This window comes from Pristiophorus japonicus, chromosome 18 (genome assembly GCF_044704955.1).
Source record: "Pristiophorus japonicus isolate sPriJap1 chromosome 18, sPriJap1.hap1, whole genome shotgun sequence".
In the NCBI taxonomy this organism is placed as follows: Eukaryota; Metazoa; Chordata; class Chondrichthyes; family Pristiophoridae; genus Pristiophorus; species Pristiophorus japonicus.
In genome coordinates, this window is record NC_091994.1 from 50,244,925 (window position 1) to 50,269,456 (window position 24,532).

The following is a 24,532-nucleotide window of genomic DNA, read 5'->3' on the forward strand; positions in this document are numbered from 1 at the left end:
CCGATTCTGGGCAGAAGCAGCGTGACTCCCTGGAGGGGGCAGTCTCTCACTACATACCATTTGACACAGTACGGCATCAAACCAGGTTTAAAAAGGCTCGATATGGGTCCCCATAACCTCCCGAACACTATTAAATTAACTCTGCATAAAGGCGTGAACACCGCTTCCCGTACTGTCTAAATATTTAAATGTTAGCTGCTGGGTGAGGAGCTCTGCCTGTTCATGTAACTACCATAGTTCTCTCCTGGGCAGGACATGGAGACCCAACCAGGGCATTGCCCCACTGAAACCTGCAGTATCAATGCAGCAAAGGATCTCGCCAATGTCTAGCACAAACCCTTACACACCTGCTCACCATCAAATGGGCAGCTGTGAACACTGCCTTCCCCTCCCTCAAATTTCAAAATATTTTGGGAACAGAAGAAATAAATAAAAAGGTATTTGTATTTTATTTAGAGTTGGTGATTGTACTGATCCCAGCTGAACTTAAAAACTTCAATCCTACGTCCTCAGAAACACGGGCTGTTTATTTGGGGCCTCATTATTATAACATTGCTGTTTTCTTTGGGAATTGTTTTGTGTTCATGGACGTCAGTACTTTTAGCACCCAAGTTCAGATAGAAATCGCCCCCCATTCTGCCCCATTAACATTACACTTTTAAGACATCTCCCTGCCATTTTCCACAGACCGACATTTTGCACCAATTTAACACCTATTAGATTAGATTATGGAAAGTTTGGTGCTGTATTCTTGCTGACTAGCAACTAAGTTAAGATTGCCCCAGCTCATTTTGCACCAGGCCACATTAGTTCATCCCAGGTGTCATTCTGGACTGGACTTGTACCCAAGTTCCAGGAATGAAAGGGTAGTTTACTAATCCCCAATATTGCCTACTTCCCTGGAGTAAGACTATGTATTTTTAAACGTTGCTGATGGAGAGCGGCTAAAGGACCAGAGAGGAACGAACACTACATTCTGTGTTGGGTCAAAGACTTGTGACCAGGACACAACTTGGCTGTGTGCAAGTAAATGGGCTGAAGACTAAAAATAGTTCAAATGTACTGATTTACAAAAGAAATCTTCTCACTTAAAGATTTTACATTTAATGCAGACTGTAAAACATGATATTTACCAGTAAAAATAAAATGCATCATTGAGTGGTATAATTCCTTTTAAGTTTGGTAAAATTCTCGTTACAGTAGAAATAGTGGGTTGTTTAGAACCAGAGTCCAAATCATGTCGACCTAATACTGTCTACATTTGACTGAATGGGACATATTTGGGATGTTAAAACATTTGTTATTACCACATATTTCGAATGGCTGGTCGTTACCCGCACTTCCCCAGTCACAGATTTGTGGATTAGAGTGCAAGGGACACCAGTTCTGATCGGCACTGTCCGAATGTGTCTTCAATGACACTGAATTAAGGTCAGCAATTCTCCAGGATTGTCCTGGGTTCTCCAGGAATGAAAGATTCATTTACTGGACACTGCTATGAGCAACCCAGGTGAAAAGACTGTTAATAAGAAGGGTGTATTTTTCACTTTCTTTGAGCACTTTTGTTTTAGTTGTAAAAAAATATTGCCTCCCTCCTCCTCCTTTAGGCTGCTTCTTAAAACCTACACTGTGACCAAGCCTTGTCCCACTATCTCTATGTGGCTCGGTGTCAAATTTTGTCTGGTAATGCTCCTATGAAGGGGCTGGGACATTTTACTATGTTAAAGGCGCTATATAAATACAAGCTGTTTGACCGGGTGGAGCAGTTGAAGGCAGGTCATCATTTGAAGAAACCCTCCAGGAATATATCTGCAAGTGAAATGGAATGATGGTGGGCAAGAATGATTGAATGGAAGGGATAGATACAAGTCCCGGAATTAAGGAGATGATATCAGTCAGCAATTTACTCTTGGTCCACTGTACCCCATACATTATACAGAGTGGCCACCGATGACTTAAATCATGTAATATATAGTTAGGGAGAGGAAGAGAGCAGGAAGATATATATACTCTGCAACTAAATGATTCGGTCATTAAACAGTTGCTTTATTTCCAGAAAGTTTTTTATGCAAAGACTTAACATTCACAAATTGTTAACTGCAAAACTAGTTTGTGGTATTTCCCCTTCCCAAACTAATTTCAGAACACTAAATTAAACTGTGCAAGTAGGACAAGGGGACCCAGATTCTCATTAGTGAAAGGTAACTTTAAGACGGTTATCAGGAAGCTTTTCTTCAAACACATGGAATCCATTATCACATGGAATGGACTCGGAGACAAACACCCTGGATTCATTTAAGAAAAAACTAGATGCAGCAATTGGGGAACGGGGAAAATGTAGAGCTGGATGGATGAATTAAGGTGGGACAAATGGTCTTCCTCATGGCAAGTAACTTGTGATTAGAGAGAAACTGAAGGAAATCATCAGTTACTCACTACTTTGGATCCAACATTATCTGAAACCCAATGTTCACTTTCCTTCACCGACCAAGCAAAAAAAAACACTGAACAGTTTACATTTTTACTGCATGGCTTCGGTAGTTCGTGTGCGTCAAGATGATGATTATGGTAGGAGAGTTTGATTAAACCAAAACCAAATGCAACATGATGCCAGAGCGGGGAGGGACACAAGGCAAGCAGTGTACAATAATCCAGTGACTAGACAAAACTTTACAGGGACTAGAAATTAGAGATGGGGAGGGGCGGGAAGAGAAAGAGATGATCTTTGAATATATATTATATATACATACATTAGACATACATATACATATTTGATTGCCCACAAAGATATGGCTCCCCTGCTAATCCAAAATAAATTGCTTAGTATTGCCATGAGGCACAAGCATTTGCAAAGGATATGGCTCTAAACTTGATCGAGTAGGGTTAGCTGCTCAGTCAGTCCAATTAAATGGTCCAATCGTTTTCCATACCAGCCCATAACTTCAAAATTAGACGAACTAATGCTGTGTTTCATGAGAATTCCAAGTACAATGTTAGTCTAGAATTCATACAACACTTTATCACATTTATCATTGGGATACAAGAAGTTAACAAATCTGCACAAATACATGACGAGCCTCTTAATTTGAACACACTCAAATATACCACATCCCCGCATATAGTATGCATCGTTTTTACTGCTCCCTCTATAATAGAGAAACCATATTTAAAAAGAAAAAATTAAATAAAAAGGAGACACCCTCCCCCTCTATAACACACGCCTTGTTCAAAAACACTTTCATACAACTCCCAAGGATAGCATTTTAGAGAGTCTACGGTGTGTGTTAGAATGAAATATAACTGTTGGTATCTTGACCTTGCTGACTATTCACCAACCATATGCTAAAGGTGTATTCTGCATTTAACAGTGCCTGTTCCTGTATGTTGAAGATTTTTAGTGCAAAAATAAGGAATGTGGTAAATGTTGCTTGTAGTGGTGTCTAACATTCATTCCCCTCGAAGCTCCCATACCTACTCCTTTTCACAGTGCTGAAACACACATCTTGCCCCACAAGTTCACTATCAAAAAGTAAAGGTCAATCCATTAAATAAAATCTTAAGTGAAATATATATTATTTACACACCCACTCTAGGACTTGTTAGCCAGAACGATACACCCAGTGTTGCTTCAGTTCTCCACATGAGACGCGATATAGTTTGGAGGGAACAAAACCAACTGCAGAGGACGTTGTGGCCAGCCTGCCATGGTTAACCAATCAAAATCAATGAGCAATTAGAGTAGCTGGCTATTCAATTAAATGGTTGAGAGAATGGGAGCTCCCCATACCAATTATAAGCACCACACCAATGTTGCATGATAAGAATTTAAGTGTAGTATACATTCTAAAAATGTCATTAGAACTCTCCTCCTAAATGTCCACCAATGTCTAAAACTCTACTGTAAAGCTCTCCTGTTCCAACCATATTAGATCAGTGTGAATGTCTTTAAAGGTTGTGTTTGGCTGTTTTAGGTATTCTAGTTGATAGTTAAATGTCTGATGGTAACTGGAGGAGTTATTATAGAAATACTTTCATCTCAGAGGCTCGAGACCTACTTTTCCTGTGAGCTAGAGCAGCAACCAAAAAGGTAGTTTTAAGATTATGACTGTGGTTGGTCTCGAGCACACACACAATGCATGCCAAGTTACCTCAGATAGGCTATATTGGGCAATAACCTTCATCTTCTTGCCTGGATACACTCTAACAAAGATAAAATTGTACTTGGATTTATACCAGGCAAGAATATTGTGTGGCCAAATTTTGTTACCTGAAAACAAAAGGCTACAGTTGCTCGATAAATACTCATTATTAATTGGGATGAAGGCTTTTCTCTTCAACAACGCATCAGGCCTCTAGGATTTCTTAACATCTCAAGGCTTTCCAAGCGGGAATTGCTAGAAAATTAATTTACAATTTCTGCCATAAAATTAAATAAAACCTGATTATTTTCTTTCAAAATCACTTAGCAATCTCATTTTCTTTGCCCCCTGCCTCACATGGACCAAACTGACCAACACTGGGCAAGAGCCTTGTATGACCTAGCCCAAACTGAGCTCTCGGCTAGAAGTGCAATGAGCTTAGAGGGTCTATATAATTATTATGTTACAAAATAGAATTAGTAGTTTTCTCACCCTTTCCCTTTCTCCATATTTGATTGATTAGGGATATCACTTGTAAACATTTTTACAAAGGGTCCTGATCCATATACTGATGGAACCCTCTGTATAAAAGTGCTAGGCCTTCCAAATTTATTGCTAACCTGAAAAGGTGCAAGCCCTTCCCATACCATCTCACTCCCGAATCCTTTCAAATTCACTATTGTCACACACGCTGTACATTCAGTAAACGTTCTTTTAAAAACAACTAAATTCTGAGATTTTAAACCCGGTTGCACAACAGCAAAAGGGTTTTTTTTAAAAATAAAAATTACTTGGAACCTGACTTTGGAAACAAAAAACTAAATTTTCTTTTAAAAACTCTAAGAAACATGTTTTACTATAATCGATCTCATTACAGCTGTTCCTGTCCTGTGTTTGTACTGTATATTCATAAGATTGAACATTAAAAAATAAAAGCTACTTACACCAAACTATGCATTCAAAAAAAAAATCATAATTTAACGTTACTTTCTAGTTGATTAAAATTAGAAGTTGACCAATGCTAATACTGGGTACCTGTGGCGATATTGGGGTGAGTACCTGTATTAGCCTTGGCCGCTGATATATTAATCAATTAGCATCATTTGCACTGAGAGTCAGCAAGCATCTCACTTTGTACCAAGGATGAATACTCAGCAGATACCAGAGCCTGCAGAGTGTAGCATAGGTCAACTCCTACTTAAGATTCTAGCAGTGATTTCCTTTGTCTAAACTGTAAAACAAGAGGTCTAGCACTGTACTACCAAGCTATTTCTGAATTAAAATAAAAAATCCTTCTTGCCCATGTTTGTTTAAAAAGGATGAGGAACTACTTATAGAAGGTTTGTGCCCCTTTTCCCTGCCCATCCCGCCCATCTCCCTGTTACCATGATTTGGTTTAGCTTTCACACAATTGGCTTTTGCTATCCTCAATCATATCCTCGTCTACATTCAGCCTCTCCGGCTCTTCATTCTCCAAAATCTTGGAACAATCTTCTTCAGATCGATCTTCAAAGTGCTGTTGGTTGCTGTTTTCCTCCAACTCCATGCTCAGGTTGGCAGCCTCCTCCCCGATGCCCTCTCCACAACCAGGATCATTCGACCCCTCGGACACAAGGCCACTGGTGTCCCTCACCCGAGGCTTGCGTCCCCTCGTGGAGGGGGTGCCGTTGCAGCCCTCCTTTTTAAGGTGCCTGTGCAGGTGGTCCGAGCGGACGAAGGTCTTGAAGCAGGCGTCACACTGGTAAGGGCGGAGGCCTGTGTGGACGCGCATGTGATTCTTCAGGTCGTAGTTGTGCGCAAACGCAGCTCCGCACTCAATACACAAGTAGGGCTTTTCTCCTGTGTGCTTCCTCATGTGAACCTTTAACTTGTCCTGTCTGCACAACACAAGAAAAGACACGGTTAGAGAAGGGAAGATTTCTGCCCACCCTCAAAGGAATTGAGCAAATCTCAAGAACATTTATCCGACCACCCTAAATCTGCTCTTCATCCTCCAATCTACAAACGTTTTAAACCAAAGCCTTGCTTGGCCTAGTCATGACTCATTGCTCCTCTTTCCTACTCTACAGTCCTGGGATGGCAGGACTGTCGTATGAGGAGAGATTGGGTCGATTAGGCCTGCATTCACTAGAGTTTAGAAGAATGAGAGGCGATCTCATTGAAACGTATAAAATTCTGACTGGGTTGAATAGACTGGATGCGGGGAGGATGTTTCCCCTGGTTAGGAAGTCTAGAACAAGGGCTCACAGTCTCAGGATATGGGGTAGAAAATTTAGGACTGAGATGAGGAGAAATGTTTTCACTCAAAGGGTGGTGAACCTGTGGAATTCTCTACCACAGAAGGCTATGGAGACCAAGGTCACTGAATATATTTAAGAGGGAGAGATAGATAGATTTCTAGAAACAAATGGCATCAAGGGGTATGAGGAAAATGCAGGAATATGGTGTCGAGATAGAGGATCAGCCATGATCATATTGAATAGCGGTGCAGACTCGAAGGGCTGAATGGCCTACAGTGGTCTTTGGACTGTGGGCCTCAGCACTTTAGATTTCTACATTAAAAAAAGAAACCCTCCCTTGTACAACCCTGTGTCACTCTCCCCGCACCAGGAGCTTGTGTGTTCAACTGAGCATTCATAGGATTATGTTTCCATTTACTATCATATTTCATTCTATCCCTAACCAGATAATTATCCATCTCTATTTTTTTAAGCTTTTAATCAGTCCCATTGAAGGATAATGGGGCATTAATACAGGGTTGATAAAATACCAGAGATTCCAGGAAACAATGCCCTTTTAAGAATGGAATTCAGGATTTTGCAGAATGATTCTTGCAGGCAACAGTTTCACATTGAAAGCAGCAAGGGCGTAGTCAGAGCTGGGAAAGGTGTAGGTATGAACATGTGGGCAGTTGTGCAGCAAGGTGGGGGAGGGGATCGGAGGGCAGGCTCTCAACATTTCTGACATCTGCCACCTCAAGCTAATGATTCAAGGGTGAAGGCTCCAACCTCAATGGCATAGTAAGCACGATAGCTTGTATGTATTTTTCCTCTTGCTACCCGGCCCGACTATCCCTGATCCGAGACTCGGGCTGCCAAGTTTTAGCTGGCCCTTTAACAGAGCTCGAGACAATCCTCATTCAGGTGTGTGTGTGTGTGTGTTTGGTGTTTGTTTGGTGTTTGTTTGTTTTGGGGCAATATGTCAGTATGAGATTCCGTGCAAGGGGCAACGAAGTGATATCAAAACTACCGATAAAGGCACTCTCAGAGGCAATGGCAATGCCCTTTTAAGACCGACCGGTTTATGACTACCACCTGAAGCCCAGGTGGGATTAGGACTCTCAGTTCCTCTGTGGCATTTTCTGGCTCTATATTTTTATCAAGGAGTTGCGTTGGGACTCACTGCTGATATTGGTCCTCGGCATAAGTATTATTCGAAAAAGAGTTGATATTTTACAAGAAAAATTTTACCAAAATCCCTATTTTGTGTATCGAGCTGGAGGGGGTTTAGCATTTCTACACGACTGTAAAGGGGGAAATTTTCAAGAACAGAATTTTCACCAATGTTAAAATGATGTGGCTTAAAATGTTTTTGCATGCCGATTTGGATGTCATTTCGTGATAAACATGACAGTTGGCAACAATAGTTCGCCTTTCAGGACGAAGAGGATAGAAATGGAACAATGAAATCTGATGGAGAATATTTTGTTTTTTGACATCAGCAGACCAACATTACAGTGGAGACGATGTAGGAGTGAGGATCTTACTAAGAATGTGTGACCAGTTCGGCAACATAACACGGTGTTTACCAACACACGATTGAGGATACACCCTGCAATGTGGCAATTAGAGGGCAGTGCGGGTGGGAGCAAGGACAAGCCCTAGTATTGTTCAAGTGATAGGGACAGGGTGAACTGTAACCCTGTTACTGAGAATGGCTGATGTACATATTTTTTCACATTCATTTTCCTATCCCTCGGGGGTCTTTCTGCAGAAACTCCTTTGGAAAAGTGTAATATTCTGTTCTGGTAGCTTGGGCTTCCCAGTTGTGCTTTACTGATTATTAACCAGAGGAGGGTTTCTGGCCGCTGTCCACGAGCGTGTGCAGTTTGTGCCTTATTTGCCATTGCGAGCTGTGTGCACTGATGGATAGACGCTGCCCCTCACCGAAGAGGGATTGGTCTGGGATGAGCTTGCTGCCTTGTAGACAGTGAAAAGGCTTTGGGGAAGCACTGGCCGCAGAATAGCCAGCCTCTGACCTGCTCTTGTAGCCATAGTATGTGTGTGGCTGGTCCAGTTAAGTTTCTGGTCAATGGTGAAGGTGGAAGATTTGGCGATGGTAATGCCATTGCATGTCAAGGGATGGTGGTTAGACTCTAGTTTGTCATTGTCTGGCACTTGTGTGGCACAAATGTAATTTGCCACTTATCAGCCCAAGCCTGAATGTCATCCAGGTCTTGCTGCATGCGGGCATGGACTGTTTCATTATCTGAGGGATTGTGAATGGAACTGAACACTGTGCAGTCATCAGCGACCATCCCCAATTCTGACCTAATGTTGAAGGGAAGGTCACTGATGAAGCAGCTGAAAATGATTGGGCATAAGACACTGCCCTGAGGAACTCCTGCAGCGATGTCCTGGGGCTGAGATGACTGACCCCCAACAACCATCTTCCAAATAAGTGAACAATTGCAAGGCCCCAGGACAGAATGGATAGATTTACATGCAAGATGAAACAGTGTTAGTGAAATTGTTTGCTGCAGACCTTAAAATAAGTATGAGATGAAGGCAAGGTACAAGATCTCAAGGCTGCATCTATTGAACAAACAAGGAAGAAATCAGATTGCCGGTGTGGTACTGGATAGGATATTGCTCAACAATCTGAAAGCTTTGGTCTTGGACTAGTCTACCGCAGATTCAACGTGACTGCCAATCGAACTAGTAGTGACATGGTTATATATGGCCAGACAAATACAAGAGATATGCAAGGAACAGAATATGGACTTGTACAGACATTTGTTAAAATAACAAAAGCCTTGAAAAGCTGCAATGGAAGAATCTTTGGAAACTGCTTTACAAATTTGACTGTCCCTGAATAATTTATGAATAAACGTGAGTACAAAAGACAAGGTTGAAACGTTTGCAACTATCTTCAGCCAGAAGTGCCGAGTGGATGATCTATTTTACCCTCCTTCTGAAGGTCCCCATCACAGAAGCCAGTCTTCAGCCAATTCGACTCACTCCACGGGATACCAAGAAACGGCTGAGCAAAAATACTGCAAAGGCTACAGGCCCCAGCAACAACGTGGCTGTAGAGCTGAAGACCTCTCCTCCATAACTAGCTGAGCCTCTAGCCAAACTGTTCCAGTACAGCTAACAACACTGGCATCTACCCGGCAATGTGGAAAATTGCCCAGGTATGTTCTGTTCACAAAAAGCAGGACAAATCCAATCTGGCTAATTAGCGTCCCATCAGTCTACTCTTAATCATCAGCAATGTGAAGGAAGGTGTTGTCGACAGTGCGATCAGCAGCGGCAATTACTCACCAATAGTAACTTGCATTTATATAGTGCCTTTAATGTACCAAAATATCCGAAGGCACTTTACAAGAGCCTTATAAAACAAAATTGGACATCGAGCCACATAAGGCGATTAAGGGCAGATAACCTGCTCGCCGATGCTCAGTTTGGGTTCCACCAGGATCAATCGGCTCCAGACCTCATTACAGCCTTGGTCCAAACATGGACAGAAGAGTTGAATTCCAGAGGTGAGGGGACAGTGACTGCCCTTGACATCAAAGCAACATTTGACCGAGTGTGGCATCAAGGAGCCCTAGATTGTTGTGGTTGTTGGATGCCACGCATCCCAGCCCCAGAGCATCGCTGCAGGAGTTACTCAGTGCCCTAGTGTCCTAGTCCTAACCATCCTCAGCTGCTTCATCGATGACCTTCCCTCCATCATGTCAGAAATGGAGATGTTCACTGATGATTGCACAGTGTTCAGTTCCATTTGCAATTCCGCAGATAATGAAGCAGTCTATGTCTGCATGCAGCAAAATCTGGACAACATCCAGGCTTTGGCTGATAAGTAGCAAGTAACATTCACGCCACACAAGTGCCAGGCAATGACCATCTCCAACAAGAGAGAGAGTCTAACCACCTCTCCATGACATTCAATGGTATTACTATCGTCAAATCTCCCACCATCAACATCCTAGGAGTCACTACAGACGAGAACCTTAACTGGACCAGCCACATAAACACTGTGGCTACAAGTGTAGGTCAGAGGCTGGGTATTCTGCGGCGAGTGTCTCACCTTCCGACTCCCCAAAGCCTTTCCATCTACAAGGCACAAGTCAGGAGTGTGATGGAATACTCTCCTGGATGAGTGCAGCTCCAACACCACTCAAGAAGCTCGACACTATATAGGACAAAGCAGCCCGCTTGATTGGCACCCCATTCACCACCTTAAATATTCACTCCCTCCACCACCGGTGTACCGTGGCTGCAGTGTGTACCATCTACAAGATGCACTGCAGCAATTCACCACGCTTTCTTCGACAACCATCCCAAAGCTGCGTCCTATACCACCTAGAAGGACCGTGGCAGCAGGTGCACGAGAACACCACCATCTCCAAATTACCCTTAAAGTCACACGTCATCCTGACTTGGACATATATTGCTATTCTACATCATCCTGGAACTCCCTACCCAACAGCACTGTGGGAATACACCACACGGACTGCAGTGGTGGGGAAATCTCCAAACTGTTCCCTATTTTTAACATTGAAAAGAAAGACTGCATCCTTGGATCCCAGCTTCTTGGCTTCTTCTTTGTGACCATGTTCGATAGGCCACCAAAGAGGATCATCATCATAGGCGGTCCCTCGATCGAGGATGACGTTTCCACATGTGCTCAATGATGTTTCAATGAAGGACCCGATGTTCCAGTCCTGAACTCCAATCGAGGGTGTGGAAGATGTCTGTGCGTGGATATTTTTAATGTGTGGTGGCCGTTGAACATCAGCCACCACACGGGTTTGACAGAGCTAGGCCTCTCTCTTTTTTTGAGCTGGAGCGCCGGGCCCCTGGGACATCGTGAGCCACCCCGACCTGCGAGAGAACACCACTGCAAGTCGGGGCTATAAAAAGAGCTGGAGCCACTGCGCAAGCCGACACAAATGTGCGATGGCTTTGAGGTGGGTGACATCATCAGGACCCAGGTCGCCGTTTGGAGCTTGGGCTGGAGCATCGGTGGGACCAAAGAGCAGCGAAAGGGGTATATAACCAGTACTGTACTGAAGGAAAACTATGAAGGCCCCAGGCCAAGGAAGAAATTCTTTGGGATCTAGTTCTCACTGATATTAGAGAATTAAAAAGAAAGAAAACAACTTGCATTTCCATAGCGCCTTTCACGACCTCAGGACGCCACAAAGCACTTGACAGGCAAAGTACTTTTGAAGTACAATGTAGGAAACGCAGCAACCAAACTGTGCACAGCAAGCAATGAGAGAATAACCAGATAATCTGTTAATAATCATGGTGGTTGAGGGATAAATCAGGACACGGGTGAGAAATCCATATCTTCTTTGAATAGTGCCACGATTCTTCTTTTCCCCCACCTGAGCGGGCAGATAGGGCCTCGGTTTAACATTTCATCTGAAAGAGGGCACCTGAGTACTGCACTCCCTCAGTACTGCACTAAAATCGCAGCATAGATTATGTGCTCAAGTCTCTGGTGTGGGACTTGAACCCCAACCTTCTGATTCAGAGACGAGAATGGTAAACACTGAGTCATGGCTGACATGCTAATAAATATTCTAACAGGGAAACCGACCCTTGAGCCCAACCAGTCTATGTTGGAGTTTATCCTCCACATGACCAGTAGTCTTCACCCTAGTTGCCCCGCCCCGTTCCCATATCCCTTTGGTCCTCAGAATTATGGATTGGATACCTCCTATTTTAGTATCATCCGCAAATTTGGACACCACTCCTTCTCGCACTATATCCAGATGTATGCAGTGAACAGAAGTGGGTCCAGAACAGAACCATGAGGGACATCACCCACTTCCCCAACACTGACATCCTGTCCAGGTGAAGGCCATGCTGGTGAAGGTGCAAAGGAATGGGCTGGTTAAGGATGGCAGACAACAGGTCTTTCTGTACTCTGAGCTAAAGAGGAGAAATGCTTATCCTTGGCCAAAACAAAGCCTACAAAGGCACCTTGGAACAGAATCTCAAGCACCAAGAAATTCAGCCAACTTCTGGCAAGTTACAGCCACGGTCAAAGTGGAATGGAAACGTTGTAATCGAATAATGCCCTAAAAACCCAGAATGTATCAAACCCAAGACCTAGTGAGAGCTCCAGGAAATGAGGCTGTTCCTGAAGCATTTAGAATGATGCAAGTTATTTCTGTGATGTGGGTGGGACTTGAAGGTCCCAAATGGGTTTGATGAGCCACGAGGGCTGCCACAGATCGAAGTGTAGAGGTTAACTTGTCTTGCCACTGTTGTCAGGCATAATGAAACTACAGCAGTAATAATGCCTCAGAATGGGATTTCCTCAGGTCAGAAACTTCATGGAAAATAGCAAGTGTCAAAAGTGGCTTTTTGAAATCTAAAACACAGCACATTTCTTTGTAATTTTCCTTTTCTGTCATTTCTATTCTTTCCTTCCATCATTCCCTATTTTCCCCTTCATCATCAGCCCTCCCAAACATGCATCCATCAAGAGGGAGGATATCCAGCGTGTTGACCTGGTCATGCTCGAGTGATTGGATCCACCCTATAGGCCATTTTGCTTCCTTTCCCAGATGACCTGACCTTGACTGATGAAACCCTCTCGAAAATCTCCCCATCAACCAGATTGTGAATAGCTTATTGAAACTGAATTCTTTTGTCTCGAAGTTGATAGTTGAGCATCGCTGGGTCACCCTAACTCCAACTGGGGCAATATCTACTGCATTGACTTAAAAAAAACCTTTAAAAAACTGCAGTTGTCCAGGAGCAGATTTAACCCACATATTTGGTTCTCTGGGCAATCTGCAATAAATCTGAAAAATAGTTTTTTTTGAGTTGGACCTGTTGCTCCATATAAGAATGAGTTTATGTCCCTGGGGCACTGTCATTAAAGCATATATAGTTAGCCGAATGAAGAACCACCTCTACAAATCAGGCTGCAGAATGGAGGAGGAGCAGGGGTAACATAGGAACTTGCCAAAAAAGGGTGGTTAGAAGGACAGAGAGATAACTGGAAAAACAAGCATTGCTGCAGACACACAACAGAAGAGTAAGAAATATGCTCAGTACTTTCAAATAAGAGGGCAGAGAAGAGGTGAGAACCATTAGTTGAAGTTGTGGATATTCTGAGTGATTATTCCCTCCGAGTATTCACATGGAAGAACATGAGCAATATACCCTTCCATCAACAATCGAAACAGAATGATTGGCTGATATAAATAAGGTGGAAGTCCTAAAGAAGCTAAAAACATTCAAAGCAAACAATCGGCAGTGATAGATGGTATTTATGCCAGGGTACTGAAGGAGACAAGGAAAGAGATTTGTTTGGCAGTATTAGTGACAAGAGATTTGATGAACACCTCATTATGATTCATTGCACCTTTACTGTGACTCATTGCAGACTAGAAACAAGCCAATATGCTGCCCATTTTCATAACTGGCGTTGAAGCAAATAACTTCAACAGATTTATGGCTTATTTTAATATCATAGAAAATAATGGAATTGATCACCAGGAGTAAACTTGAGGATTATATGTGAATAATCGTTAGTTAACAGGAGTCAACATGGATTCAGAAGGGGCAGATTCTTCTGACCATCGTCCTCTATTTTTTGAGCAAGTGACAATCCAAATGGATCACAGAATCATGGAAATTTACAGCATGGAAGGAGGCCATTTTGGCCCTTCGAGTCCGCGCCGGCCGACAAAGAGCTATCCAGCCTAATCCCACTTTCCAGCTCTTGATCCGTAGCCCTGCAGGTTACGGCACTTCAAGTGCACATCCAGGTACTTTTTAAGTGTGGTGAGGGTTTCTGCCTCTACCACCCTTTCAGGCAGTCAGTTCCAGACCCCCACCACCCTCTTGGTGAAGAAATCCCCTCAAAACCTTCAAAAACGGCCAATTATTTCAAATCTATGCCCCCTGGTTGTTGACCCCTCTGCTAAGGGAAATAGGTCCGTCTTATCCACTAGGGCCCTCAATTTTATACAACTCAATGAGGTCTCCCCTCAGCCTCCTCTGTTCCAAGGAAAACAAACCCAGCCTCTCCAATCTTTCCTTGTTGCTCATGTTCTCCCATGTGAATTGGTAAATTCTCTAGTCCAGGCAACATTCTTGTAAATCTCCTCTGTATCCTCTCTAATGGAATCACATCTTTCCTGTAATGTGGTGACGAGAACTGCATGCAGTACTCTAGCTGTGGCCGAACTAGTGTTTTATACAGTTCAAGCATAACCTGCCTATTCTTGTATTCTATGCCTCGGCTTTATCTATGCCTTTTTAACCACCTTATCTACCTGGCCTGCTACCTTCAAGGATCTGTGGCCATGCACTCCAAGGTCCCTTTGTTTCTCTACACTTCAGTGTCCTACCATTTAATGTGTATTCCCTTTCCTTGTTAGCCCTCCCCAAATGCATTACCTCACACTTCTCTGGATTAAATTCCATTTGCCACTCTTCTGCCCACCTGACCAGTTGATTGATATCTTCCTGCAGTCTACAGCTTTCTTCTTCATTATCAACCACACAGCCAATTTTAGTATCATCTGCAAACTTCTTAATCATACCCACTATACTCAAGTCTAAATCATTGATATATACCACAAAAAGCAAGGGACCTAGCACTGAGCTCTGCAGCACCCCACTGGAAACAGCCTTCCAGTCACAAAAACACCTAGCAACCATTACCCTTTGCTTCCTGCTTCTCAGCCAATTTTGGATCCAACTTGCCACTTTGCCCTGAATCCCATGGGCTTTTACTTGCGTGACCAGTTTGCCATATGGGACTTTATCAAAAGCCTAGCTAAAATCCATAAACACTACATCAAACGCACTACCCTTATCAACCCTCCTCAAGTTAGTCAGACATGACCTCCCTTAACAAATCCATGCTGACTGTCCTTGATTAATGAAGATTTATCCTAACTGGTAGAAAGCCCTACGAGATGGACTCCTTAGACTGTCACTGCTCCACATTAATGGCTCCTGTAGCCAAGTTCAAAGCTGCAGGGACTCGGGGTAAAACTTGGAACTAACAAATTGGCTGAAGGATAGAAAATAATGGCCACTGGTTAGAGCAGTTGTGTCTGAGGTGGAGGTGATGGTGGTGGGGGGGGGGGGGGCAGGGGGCGGGGCGGGGGGGGCGGGGGGAAAGAGGAGTAAAAAGAGTGCTGATTGTAGTCCCTCAGGACCAATACTGGGAAAACTACTGATTCTAATTTATGATTTGGACTCAGAAACTCAATGCAAATTCATCAAATTTGAAGATACCAACCTTGGAGGGCAGTTAAAAGTGGGGGACAGCTTAGGAAATATAATTGAGTTGGACAAAATATGACTGTGTACAGAACAATGATAAATGAACACAAGAACATAAGAACTAGGATCAGGAGTCAGCCATTTGGCCCCTTGAGCCTGTTCCGCCATTTAATAAGATCATGGTTGATCTGATCATGGACTCAGCTCCACTTCCCATAACCCCTTATCGCTCAATGTCAAGTATTGCACAGAGAAAAAAACATGAACATATGAATTCCATGAATGGTTTGAAATAGCTTAGAATGAAATTGAAGGAGACTTGGAGTCTTGGCAGACTCAATGTTCAACAATTGTAGAGCAGCCACCAGCACATTAGGTAGAATTCTAAACTATACAGCCAAAACAGTAGCGTACAAGGCAGAAGTCGTCATGCTCAAACTGTATAATGTACAAGCCAGAACACGAGAGTTAAAAAAAAAACTTGCATTTACATAACGTCTTTTATACCATCAGACAGCCAATGAATGACTTTTGAAATGAAATGAGCTTCTGACCACATATTTCCACCTCTACGGCTACCTCAGCTCATCCGCTACTGAAACCCTCATCCATGCCTTTGACTTGACTATTCCACCATACTCCTGGCCGGACTCCCATCTTCCACCCTCCATAAATTTAAATTCATCCAAAACTCTGCTGCCCGTGTACTAACTCGCATCAAATCTCGCTCACCCATCACCCCTGTGCTCGTTGACCCGTGTCCTAACTCGCACCCAGTCCCGTTCACCCATCACCCGTGCTCGCTGACCTACATTGGCTCCGAACTGGCAACGCCTCGATTTTAAAATGCTCATCATCACTTTCAAATCCACCATGGCCTCGCCCCCTCCGTGTAATCTCCTCCAGCCCCACAACCCTCAGAGTTACCTGCGCTCCTCTAATTCTGGCCTCCCTGATTATAACTACTCCACCATTGGTGGCCATGCGGACAGCTGCCGAGGCCCAAAGCTCTGGAATTCCCTCCTTAAACCTCTTCGCCTCTCTTTCCTCCTTTAAGGTGCTCCTTAAAACCTACCTTTTTTTAAACCAAGCTTTTGGTCATCTGCCCTAATTTCACATGTGGCTCTGTGTAATATTTTGTTTTATAATGCTCCTGTGAAGCTCCTTGGGATGTTTTACAATGTTTTATAAATGCAAGTTGTTGTTGTAGTGTAGAAAAACGTAGCAGCCAATTTGCACTCAGGAAGAAATAGCAATAAAATAAATGACCAGACAATCTATTTTAACAATGTTGGTTGAGAGATAAACTTTGGCCAGGATACCAGATCATCTATCCTGCTTCTCTTCAAATAGTGCCATGGGATCTTTTATATCCACCTAAAAAAGCAGACAAGGCCTCGGTTTAAAAGAGGGAACCTCCGACAATGCAACACCACTCCCTCAGTACTGCCCTGGAGTGTCGGGGTGGATTACTGTGCCTGGTACTGAAAACTGTGTTTGGTTTAGTTGCGAGACACAAAGGAGGCATTCAAGTCATGAGGCAGTTCAGCGAAGAGTCACGAGGCTGGACCGTTGTGTCAAGTGATTCAACTTTTAAAGGAAGAGACTGAAAGCTGGTCTTATAGGTATACAAGACAATAAATGGTGTGGAAAAGGTAAATCTGGAATATCAATGGGGCATTCGTTCAAACTAGTAAAAGGCAAATTTAGGGCTGATGTCTGAAGCTTTGCTTCATGTATGGAATGAGCATGTATGGAAGAGAGCAGTGGAGGTGAAATTGAAGAGGAGTAGAGGGTCTTTCTGGTTAGGTTATAATGTTATAATGGGCCAAAAGGCCTTCCTGATCCTTTTTTTTGATCTAGTGATACAGAGGTGGCGGATATCAAAGTAACATTAGATGGAGAGTAGACGCAGGTGGTAATTATCTTGGTTTCTTCTCTTGCCTGCCCTGTTTCCTCAGTGCTGGTGACAAATTTTTACTGCATATTAATGATTCAAAATACTACAGGAGGCAACTGGGCTATAAAGGAACGACTGAAGCAATAAGATGTCAATAAAAACTTGCCAGCATCACTGCTAACCCCCACTTTTCTTGAGAATGGTTCTTTTATTCCCCTCCCACCTGCTTCACACACTTATGACTTAAAGGCAGACCGAGTTAATTAGCACTCAAAGACACAAGGCAATTGAGAGTAGTAATATTTCAATGGGTTTATGTCACAATCCAGACATTTGAGTGCCAACGATCTAAAACGTTCCATTCCCCGCCTGTGAGATCAGTAGAAAATCAAGTGGACCTGTTTATATTAAAACAGCTGCTGTAAAATCCAGTGTACAAGTTGCACCTCGATGCAGATCTGAAACCTCGAGGGAATAGCATCTGCACCACAGCGAGTTATTGTTTCAACATACTAGTCTCAGGTGTGACGTACACACTTTATTTTTTAAAACTAAGTACACCAAGAAACACAAGAACAATCACCCAAACCAACATACTACTCTAGATACCCACTCCAACAACACAGTCCTGTATCATTTCCACTGTTCATTCTGCCCCGAGTAGATTTGTTTTAAACCATGTATTAATCTGTGCTTTAGTAGTTAAACTTTGTTATCAGTGTTGCTGTGGAGTCCTGTCAGTGGAGGCAACAGATCTTTATAACAAAAATTAATAAGTTCACATCAGATAACCAGTGAATGGCCATTACAAAGATTCTCCTTCACAGTGCTGTGCTTTGTATATTGCCATATTGGTTTGTGAGAGGAATTCATCCTGAATTTGCACCAATGGTAACTAGTAGTGTGATTGATACAGGCCATGGAAGTTTAAAATATTAATTTTGGCTGCATTTGAGAATGGTGTGATAGTATTTACATTGAGATGACATGAGCCACCCAGTCTCAATCTGTAATGCGGAATCTTACTGGAGCTCTGCCAATAGACACTGGAGGCCAATGCAGACACAGCCTTGTGCCAACTGGTGGCAGCGGTTGAAATACATTCATTCAATCTGTGTAGCTTTTCAACACTCCCAGGTCCTCAGCTGGTGTTGGAGAAGTGTGTGCCTTGGCCCCTTCCCCGACAGCTCGGTGAGTTCATCCAGCCAGTGGGCAGGGTGCAGGCTCAATTTCAGTCTGCGCTGAGTCATACAATCTCAGCCAGTGAAGTACTGCAATTGGTCTCAGTGTTTGGTTCAGGGAGAAGGAAAATATGACATGGTTCCTGCTCTGGATTACCAAAAGTCACGAGGAAACGAGAGAAAATGGAGAAAGAACACACAACACTGAGTTAATATACTTAATATTTACAATAATAGGATGACCTACCTTGTGAAGCGGACACTACAGATGTTACACTCATATGGTTTTTCTCCCGTGTGAGTCCTGATGTGACGAGGCAGTTTTCCTGCTCCCTGAATCACCTTCTCACAGATTGGACACTTCTGGAATGCCTTTGCTCGCACTTTCTTCTCGCCCTTTTTGGACCAGGAAGAGTAGCCTTCGCCCTCGAGGGAAGGATTGAAAAAATTCAAGTATGAATCAAGATCATTCTCCTCTTTCACCAAGTTCTTGTCGTATGTCTCGTCAACTGAGTTTATAATCTGCTCGAGGAAGGCCCTGGAGGAAATGGGTTCTTCGTCGTCTTTGTTTAGCTCCGGTTTTATCTCTTGGGTTGGGGTGAAGTTTGGATGCATTGCCAGCTCTTGGGGTTCCAGAAGCCCTTCTCCTTCGTGGAGATGGAAGTCACTATAGTCTCCATTCTGTGAGGGGGAAAACGGAGGGCCAGGGACATCCTCCCTCTTGATCCATAGAATGGATCTGTCCATGGTTTGCGTTGGCTGATCATTTGCCGCCATTTCTGGATAGACCCCTTGTGCCTTCTCTGCCAGCTCTTCACTAACTCCATTTTTAAAGTGCACTCTTGGATGGTCTTTCAGTTCAAGACCTGCCCATTGGCTGTCAATGTGTCCATTGGCCGGACTGCTTTGGAAGTACTCTAGATATTCTTTTGCTCGAAGGAGATTTTGCTGATCAATTTGATCTACATAATCTGCCATCTCCTTGCTGGCCAGGGCATTTGATACAAGGAGATCATGGCAGACGCTGCTCACACATTGGATCTCCAGTAGTCTTGCCGCATTTAAAATCTCATTTACATTCGAAGTGCTTATAGTCAGTGTTGCTGTGTACGCAAACTCCAACAGTGCCGAGAGTGCTTCTGCCGTGACAAAGTCTATTTCGTAAATATTCTGTTGGTCCACGATGGCTCCCAATGTGAAGAGCTTTTTGAAGTACTGACTGCAGGCTGCAAGGACAGATCGATGGGTCCGAAATTCCTGACCGTCCACTATGATGATAACATCACAGAGATAACCATAGTTCCTCTGCTCATTAAGATGACTGAGAATTTCACTGCTGTGATCTGGGAATGGGATACCTATAGGGCCATCTACTCCATTGGCCATTTTCATGGACAAAAGTCTGGAAGGGAAAAAAAATAAGGATTTAGCGGCATAATTGTGGTCACATGCAATGTTAAAAACACCAACAGATAACATAGTAATAAAAAGGGCTTGCATTTCCATAGCACCTTACACCACCGTAGGAATTCCCAACGCGCTTTACAGTCAATGAGGTACTTTTGAAGTGCAGTCACTATTGTAAAGTAGGAAAGGTGGCAGCCAATTTGAGCATAGCAAGCTCCCACAAAGTATTGAGATCATGACCAGATAATGTGTTTTTTTTTAAAAAATGACGTTGATTCAGGGACACCAGGGAGAACTCCCCTGCTCTTCTTCAATCTTTTAGGTCCACCGAAGGGGCAGACAGGGCCTCAGTTTAACGTTTCATACAAAAGGAAGCACCTCCGACAGAGCAGCACTCACCCAGAACTCCACTGGTGTGTCGGCCTAGATTACGACGCAACAACCTTCTGACTAAGGCTGGAGTGTGACCAACTGAGCCATGGCTGAACTCAATGTGCAGTCCTGGAATTTCATTGCTGTCACAAAATTTCACAAAAGGGTTTAGAAGAGCCCAAGCTTGTAGAAATGACACCAGCTAAAGCAGCAGGTTGAAACAGTTTTCAATAACTAGTGTTTGAATAGCTTACGTGGAAGCATCTAAAAGGAATTTCTCTCAATTAAACAGAGTTTGTTTGCCCAGATTTTGAGTGCAAAGAGAGGAGCTTGATTTAGAAAAACTCGGACTGCCAATGCATTGCACGTTTCAGTGCTCCTTTAAGTCCTCTGAGCCAGTCTCCTTGAAATGACCTTAACAGACTCCCAAACTGCTACCGTACTCGATACTGGGGAGTGACTAGTTTCAGAACAATTCCCTTTAACAGAGCAGCTAACAGCACCAAGGTAACACATACCTCAAAACAAATTAACACACACACCTTAAGGAAGCAAGTCATTAAAGGAATTCAAAACTTTAAGCTATCTTTGACCTGAACCATTCGTTCTGGTGTCTTTCTGCAGGGGATGGAAACAATTCATTCGTTGTCTTCTCAACCATCCCCGTCCCTCAAAAATGCCTTTCAATTAATGATAAACTTCAGTTACACAGAGTTAGACTGTGATGCTTACGAGTTCTGTGTTGACTGAAATAGTCTTTCTGATGCAGAAGAACCTGTGTTGCAGTCAGTCGATTCATCTACAGGTTGTTGATCAACTGGAATTCTGCTCTAAACCTTTTACTGCATGACCTTAAAATGGATCAGCAATTGAAGTACTGTCCTTTGCTGCTACTTAACATGCAACATGTATCACTTTAACTATCTCAATTAGTTGGCTCTGGTCTCAAATCAGACAATGTTTTTGTATGAAGTAGTTTTTAAATGAGATTTTTGAAACTCAGTTGAACAGGTTGCACCAAGTTGCAAAGCTGCCACAGCGAGGTAGTAAATGACTTGTGGCACTTTCTACTGCGAGTTGATGTATACAAATTCTTTTTCGTTACATAATAGTGCCAGAGTTGCATCAGAAACTTGCTCCACAGAGCCACCTAACGGTCAGAGCACACAACTGCACCATGAGTGTCAGCTGTGGCTCAGTGGTTATGCACACTCCTCGGAGACAGAAGGTTGTGGGATCAAGTCTCACTCCAGGGCCTGGAGCACGTAAATCTAGGCTGACATTTGCAGTGCAGTACTGAGGGAGTGCTGCACTGTTGGAGGTGCCGTCTTTCAGATGGGACGTTAAATCGAGGCCCCGCCTGCTCTCCCAAGTGGACGTAAAAGATCCCATGGCACTATTTCGAAGAAGAGCAGGGGAGTTAACCCCGGTGTCCTGGCCAATATTTATCCCTCAACCAACATAACAAACAGATTATCTGGTCATTGTCACATTGCTGTTTGTGGGAGCTTGCTGAGCGAAAATTGGCTCCGCGTTTCCCACATTACAACAGTGACGACACTCCAAAAGTACTTCATTGGCTGTAAAGCGCGTTGACATGTCCGGTGGTCATGAAAGGTGCGAATAATTGCAAGCCTTTCTTTTCTTTATGACTGTTGACAGAGAAACATTGAATGGGAAATGCCGATGTACCCATTTACAAGAAGTGTTGACAGGTACATATTATAGAATGATGCAGCACAGGAGGTCACGTGCCTTTGGTAGAGATCACAACTAGTCCCACTCCCCCACTCATTGCACATAGCCCTGCAATTGTTTTCCCTTCCAATTCGCTTTGGAGAGTTACTATTGAATTTGCTTCCACCGTCCTTTCAGGCTGTGCAAAAAATAAAATCTTATGTCGTCTCTGGTTATTTTGCCAATCACCTTAAATCTGTGTCCTTGGGTTACTGACCCTTTTGCCACTGGAAACTATTTCTCCTTTTTCTAACGATCAAAACCATTCATGAATTTGAACAACTCGATCAAATCTCCTCTTAACCTCTGCCCCGAGGAGAACCACCTCAGCTTCCCCCCCATAACTGAAGTCCCTCATTTCTGGTACCATTCTACCCTTCTACACCCTCTCCAAGACCTGGATATCATTCCTAAAGTGTGGTGCCCAGAATTGAACACTACTCCAGCTGGGGCTTAACCAGTGTTTTCTAAAGGTTTAGCATAACTCCCTTGCTTTTGTACTCTATGCTTCCACTAATAAAGCCAAATGTCCCATATGCTTTTTTGACAACCTTCTCAATTTGTCCTTCCACTTTGAAAGATTTGTGTGCATATACCCCAGGTCTGTCTGTTCCTGCACCCCTTTAAAATTGTATCATTTAGTTTATATTGCCTTTCCTCTTTCTTCCGACCAAAATATACCACTAAACACTTATCTACCACCTGTCTGCCATTTTTTCATGTTCTCCAAATATGACCAAAAATAGTGACCATAGGAGGCAAGGTTTGTGGACAGGAAGTGCAAATCTTCAACAATATTTTTCATATTTAGATGATGCCAGGTACGACTTCTCATCATTATACTGATGATCAGGTCACTCACCTTCGATGAGCAATCTTTTCCAGTCCTGGACTGTCCTATGCTCCGAATGCTATTGGGACATACTGCAGGTGATTTGTTAAGTATGTCTAGCGAAGCATCATGGGGAATTTCCTGGAGTTCGCTTAATTGCTTTTGGGAGGTGGGCAGATATTTCCCAACGGTTCCCACACCCCCTCTGGTTTTTACCCCCAAGAGTTGGAGGGTGGTGCCTAATGAGTAGGCTGCACAATGATGGGCCTGCTCATCTTCTCTTTTGCCTTGCCGACACCAGCCCTTTGAAAGCTATACACCTTCACTTTATTTGCCATTTTCCTACTAGTGTCAAACATTTGAGGAGCAGTTCATCCTTTGGTCTTTATCTAGCGCCTATAATGTAACAAAATGTCCCAAGGCACTTCACTGGAACGTTATAGGACAGTTGACCAAAAGAGCTTGGTCAAAGAAGTAGGTTTTAAGGAGCGTCTTAAAGAACAGAGATTTCGGGAGGGAATTCCAAAACTTAGGGCCTAGGCAATGGCCGCCAATGGTGGAGCGATGAAAATCAGGAAAGTGCAAGAGGTCAGAATTGGAGTAGCGCAAGGATCTCGGAGGGTTGTAGGGCTGGAAGAGGTTACAGACATAGGGAGGGGAGAGGCCACAGAGATTTGAAAACAAGGATGAGAATTTTAAAAATTGAGGGATTGCCTAACCGGGAGCCAATGTAGTCAGCGAGCACAGGGGTGATGGGTGAACGGGACTTGGTGTGAGTTAGGATACGGGCGGAGTTTTGGATGAGATCAAGTTTACGGAGAGTGCAAGGTGGGAGGCCGGCCGGGAAAGTTTCAGCAGCAGATAATATGCAGGCTTATTATTTGAGAGATATGATGGTCATTGGCATTAAGGAAATGTAGCCGATGTTCTCATGCGAGAAGATGGAAGAAAATGTCCAGTTTGGGCCCTGAAACAGCAGCTTCAACGACGGAACATATTGGGTGGGCTGAATGATTCTCTCTGTTCCTACACTGTTCCATCTAGCTGAAATCAATTATCACATGATCTATTCGGTTGATTGATTAGTTGCAGAGCAGGCATTTTGTTCTAGTGAATTCCTGACTTTGGCCATTCCTACCATGTTTCGTGCCATTTGTTATGTTCAGAATAACTCCACAAACCTGTATATCGTAAGCTCAAACTGTTGTGATCTTGGTCTCTTTAATGTAACACCAGAGGGAAGAAGCAGCATGGTAGACTGCCTTTTATACCTGCTTGCCCAGGGTGTGCACGTGACCTCTGGGTCTCCCACAAGTGCACGCCCTGGTGGCAAGTCTTACACATATGTATGTAAACATTACCAAACACCATTAATTACCGTTTCACAATCTGAAATAGTTCCCATATTGGAATGATTTGATAAGGGACTCTGCTACTGCTAAAGCTCTTCTGACTGATCCCTTCATAGA

The 24,532-nt window shown here is 43.4% G+C and overlaps 1 protein-coding gene across 7 annotated transcripts in view; it reads right to left on the reverse strand.

The window, feature by feature from the left end:
• Positions 1-5,473: 5,473 nt before the first annotated feature.
• The window catches only part of LOC139228715 (zinc finger and BTB domain-containing protein 7A-like), a 177,443-nt gene continuing 158,384 nt past the window's right edge, over positions 5,474-24,532 (reverse strand). For all 7 annotated transcript variants that reach the window (XM_070859992.1, XM_070859990.1, XM_070859986.1 and 4 more), the window contains 2 exons: positions 18,963-20,117; positions 5,474-6,016 (listed from right to left, as the gene is read on the reverse strand). In XM_070859992.1, the coding sequence (XP_070716093.1) occupies positions 5,536-6,016; positions 18,963-20,107 (1,626 nt within the window). In that variant the 5' untranslated portion in view covers positions 20,108-20,117 and the 3' untranslated portion in view covers positions 5,474-5,535. The remainder of the gene's footprint in view (positions 6,017-18,962; positions 20,118-24,532) is intronic.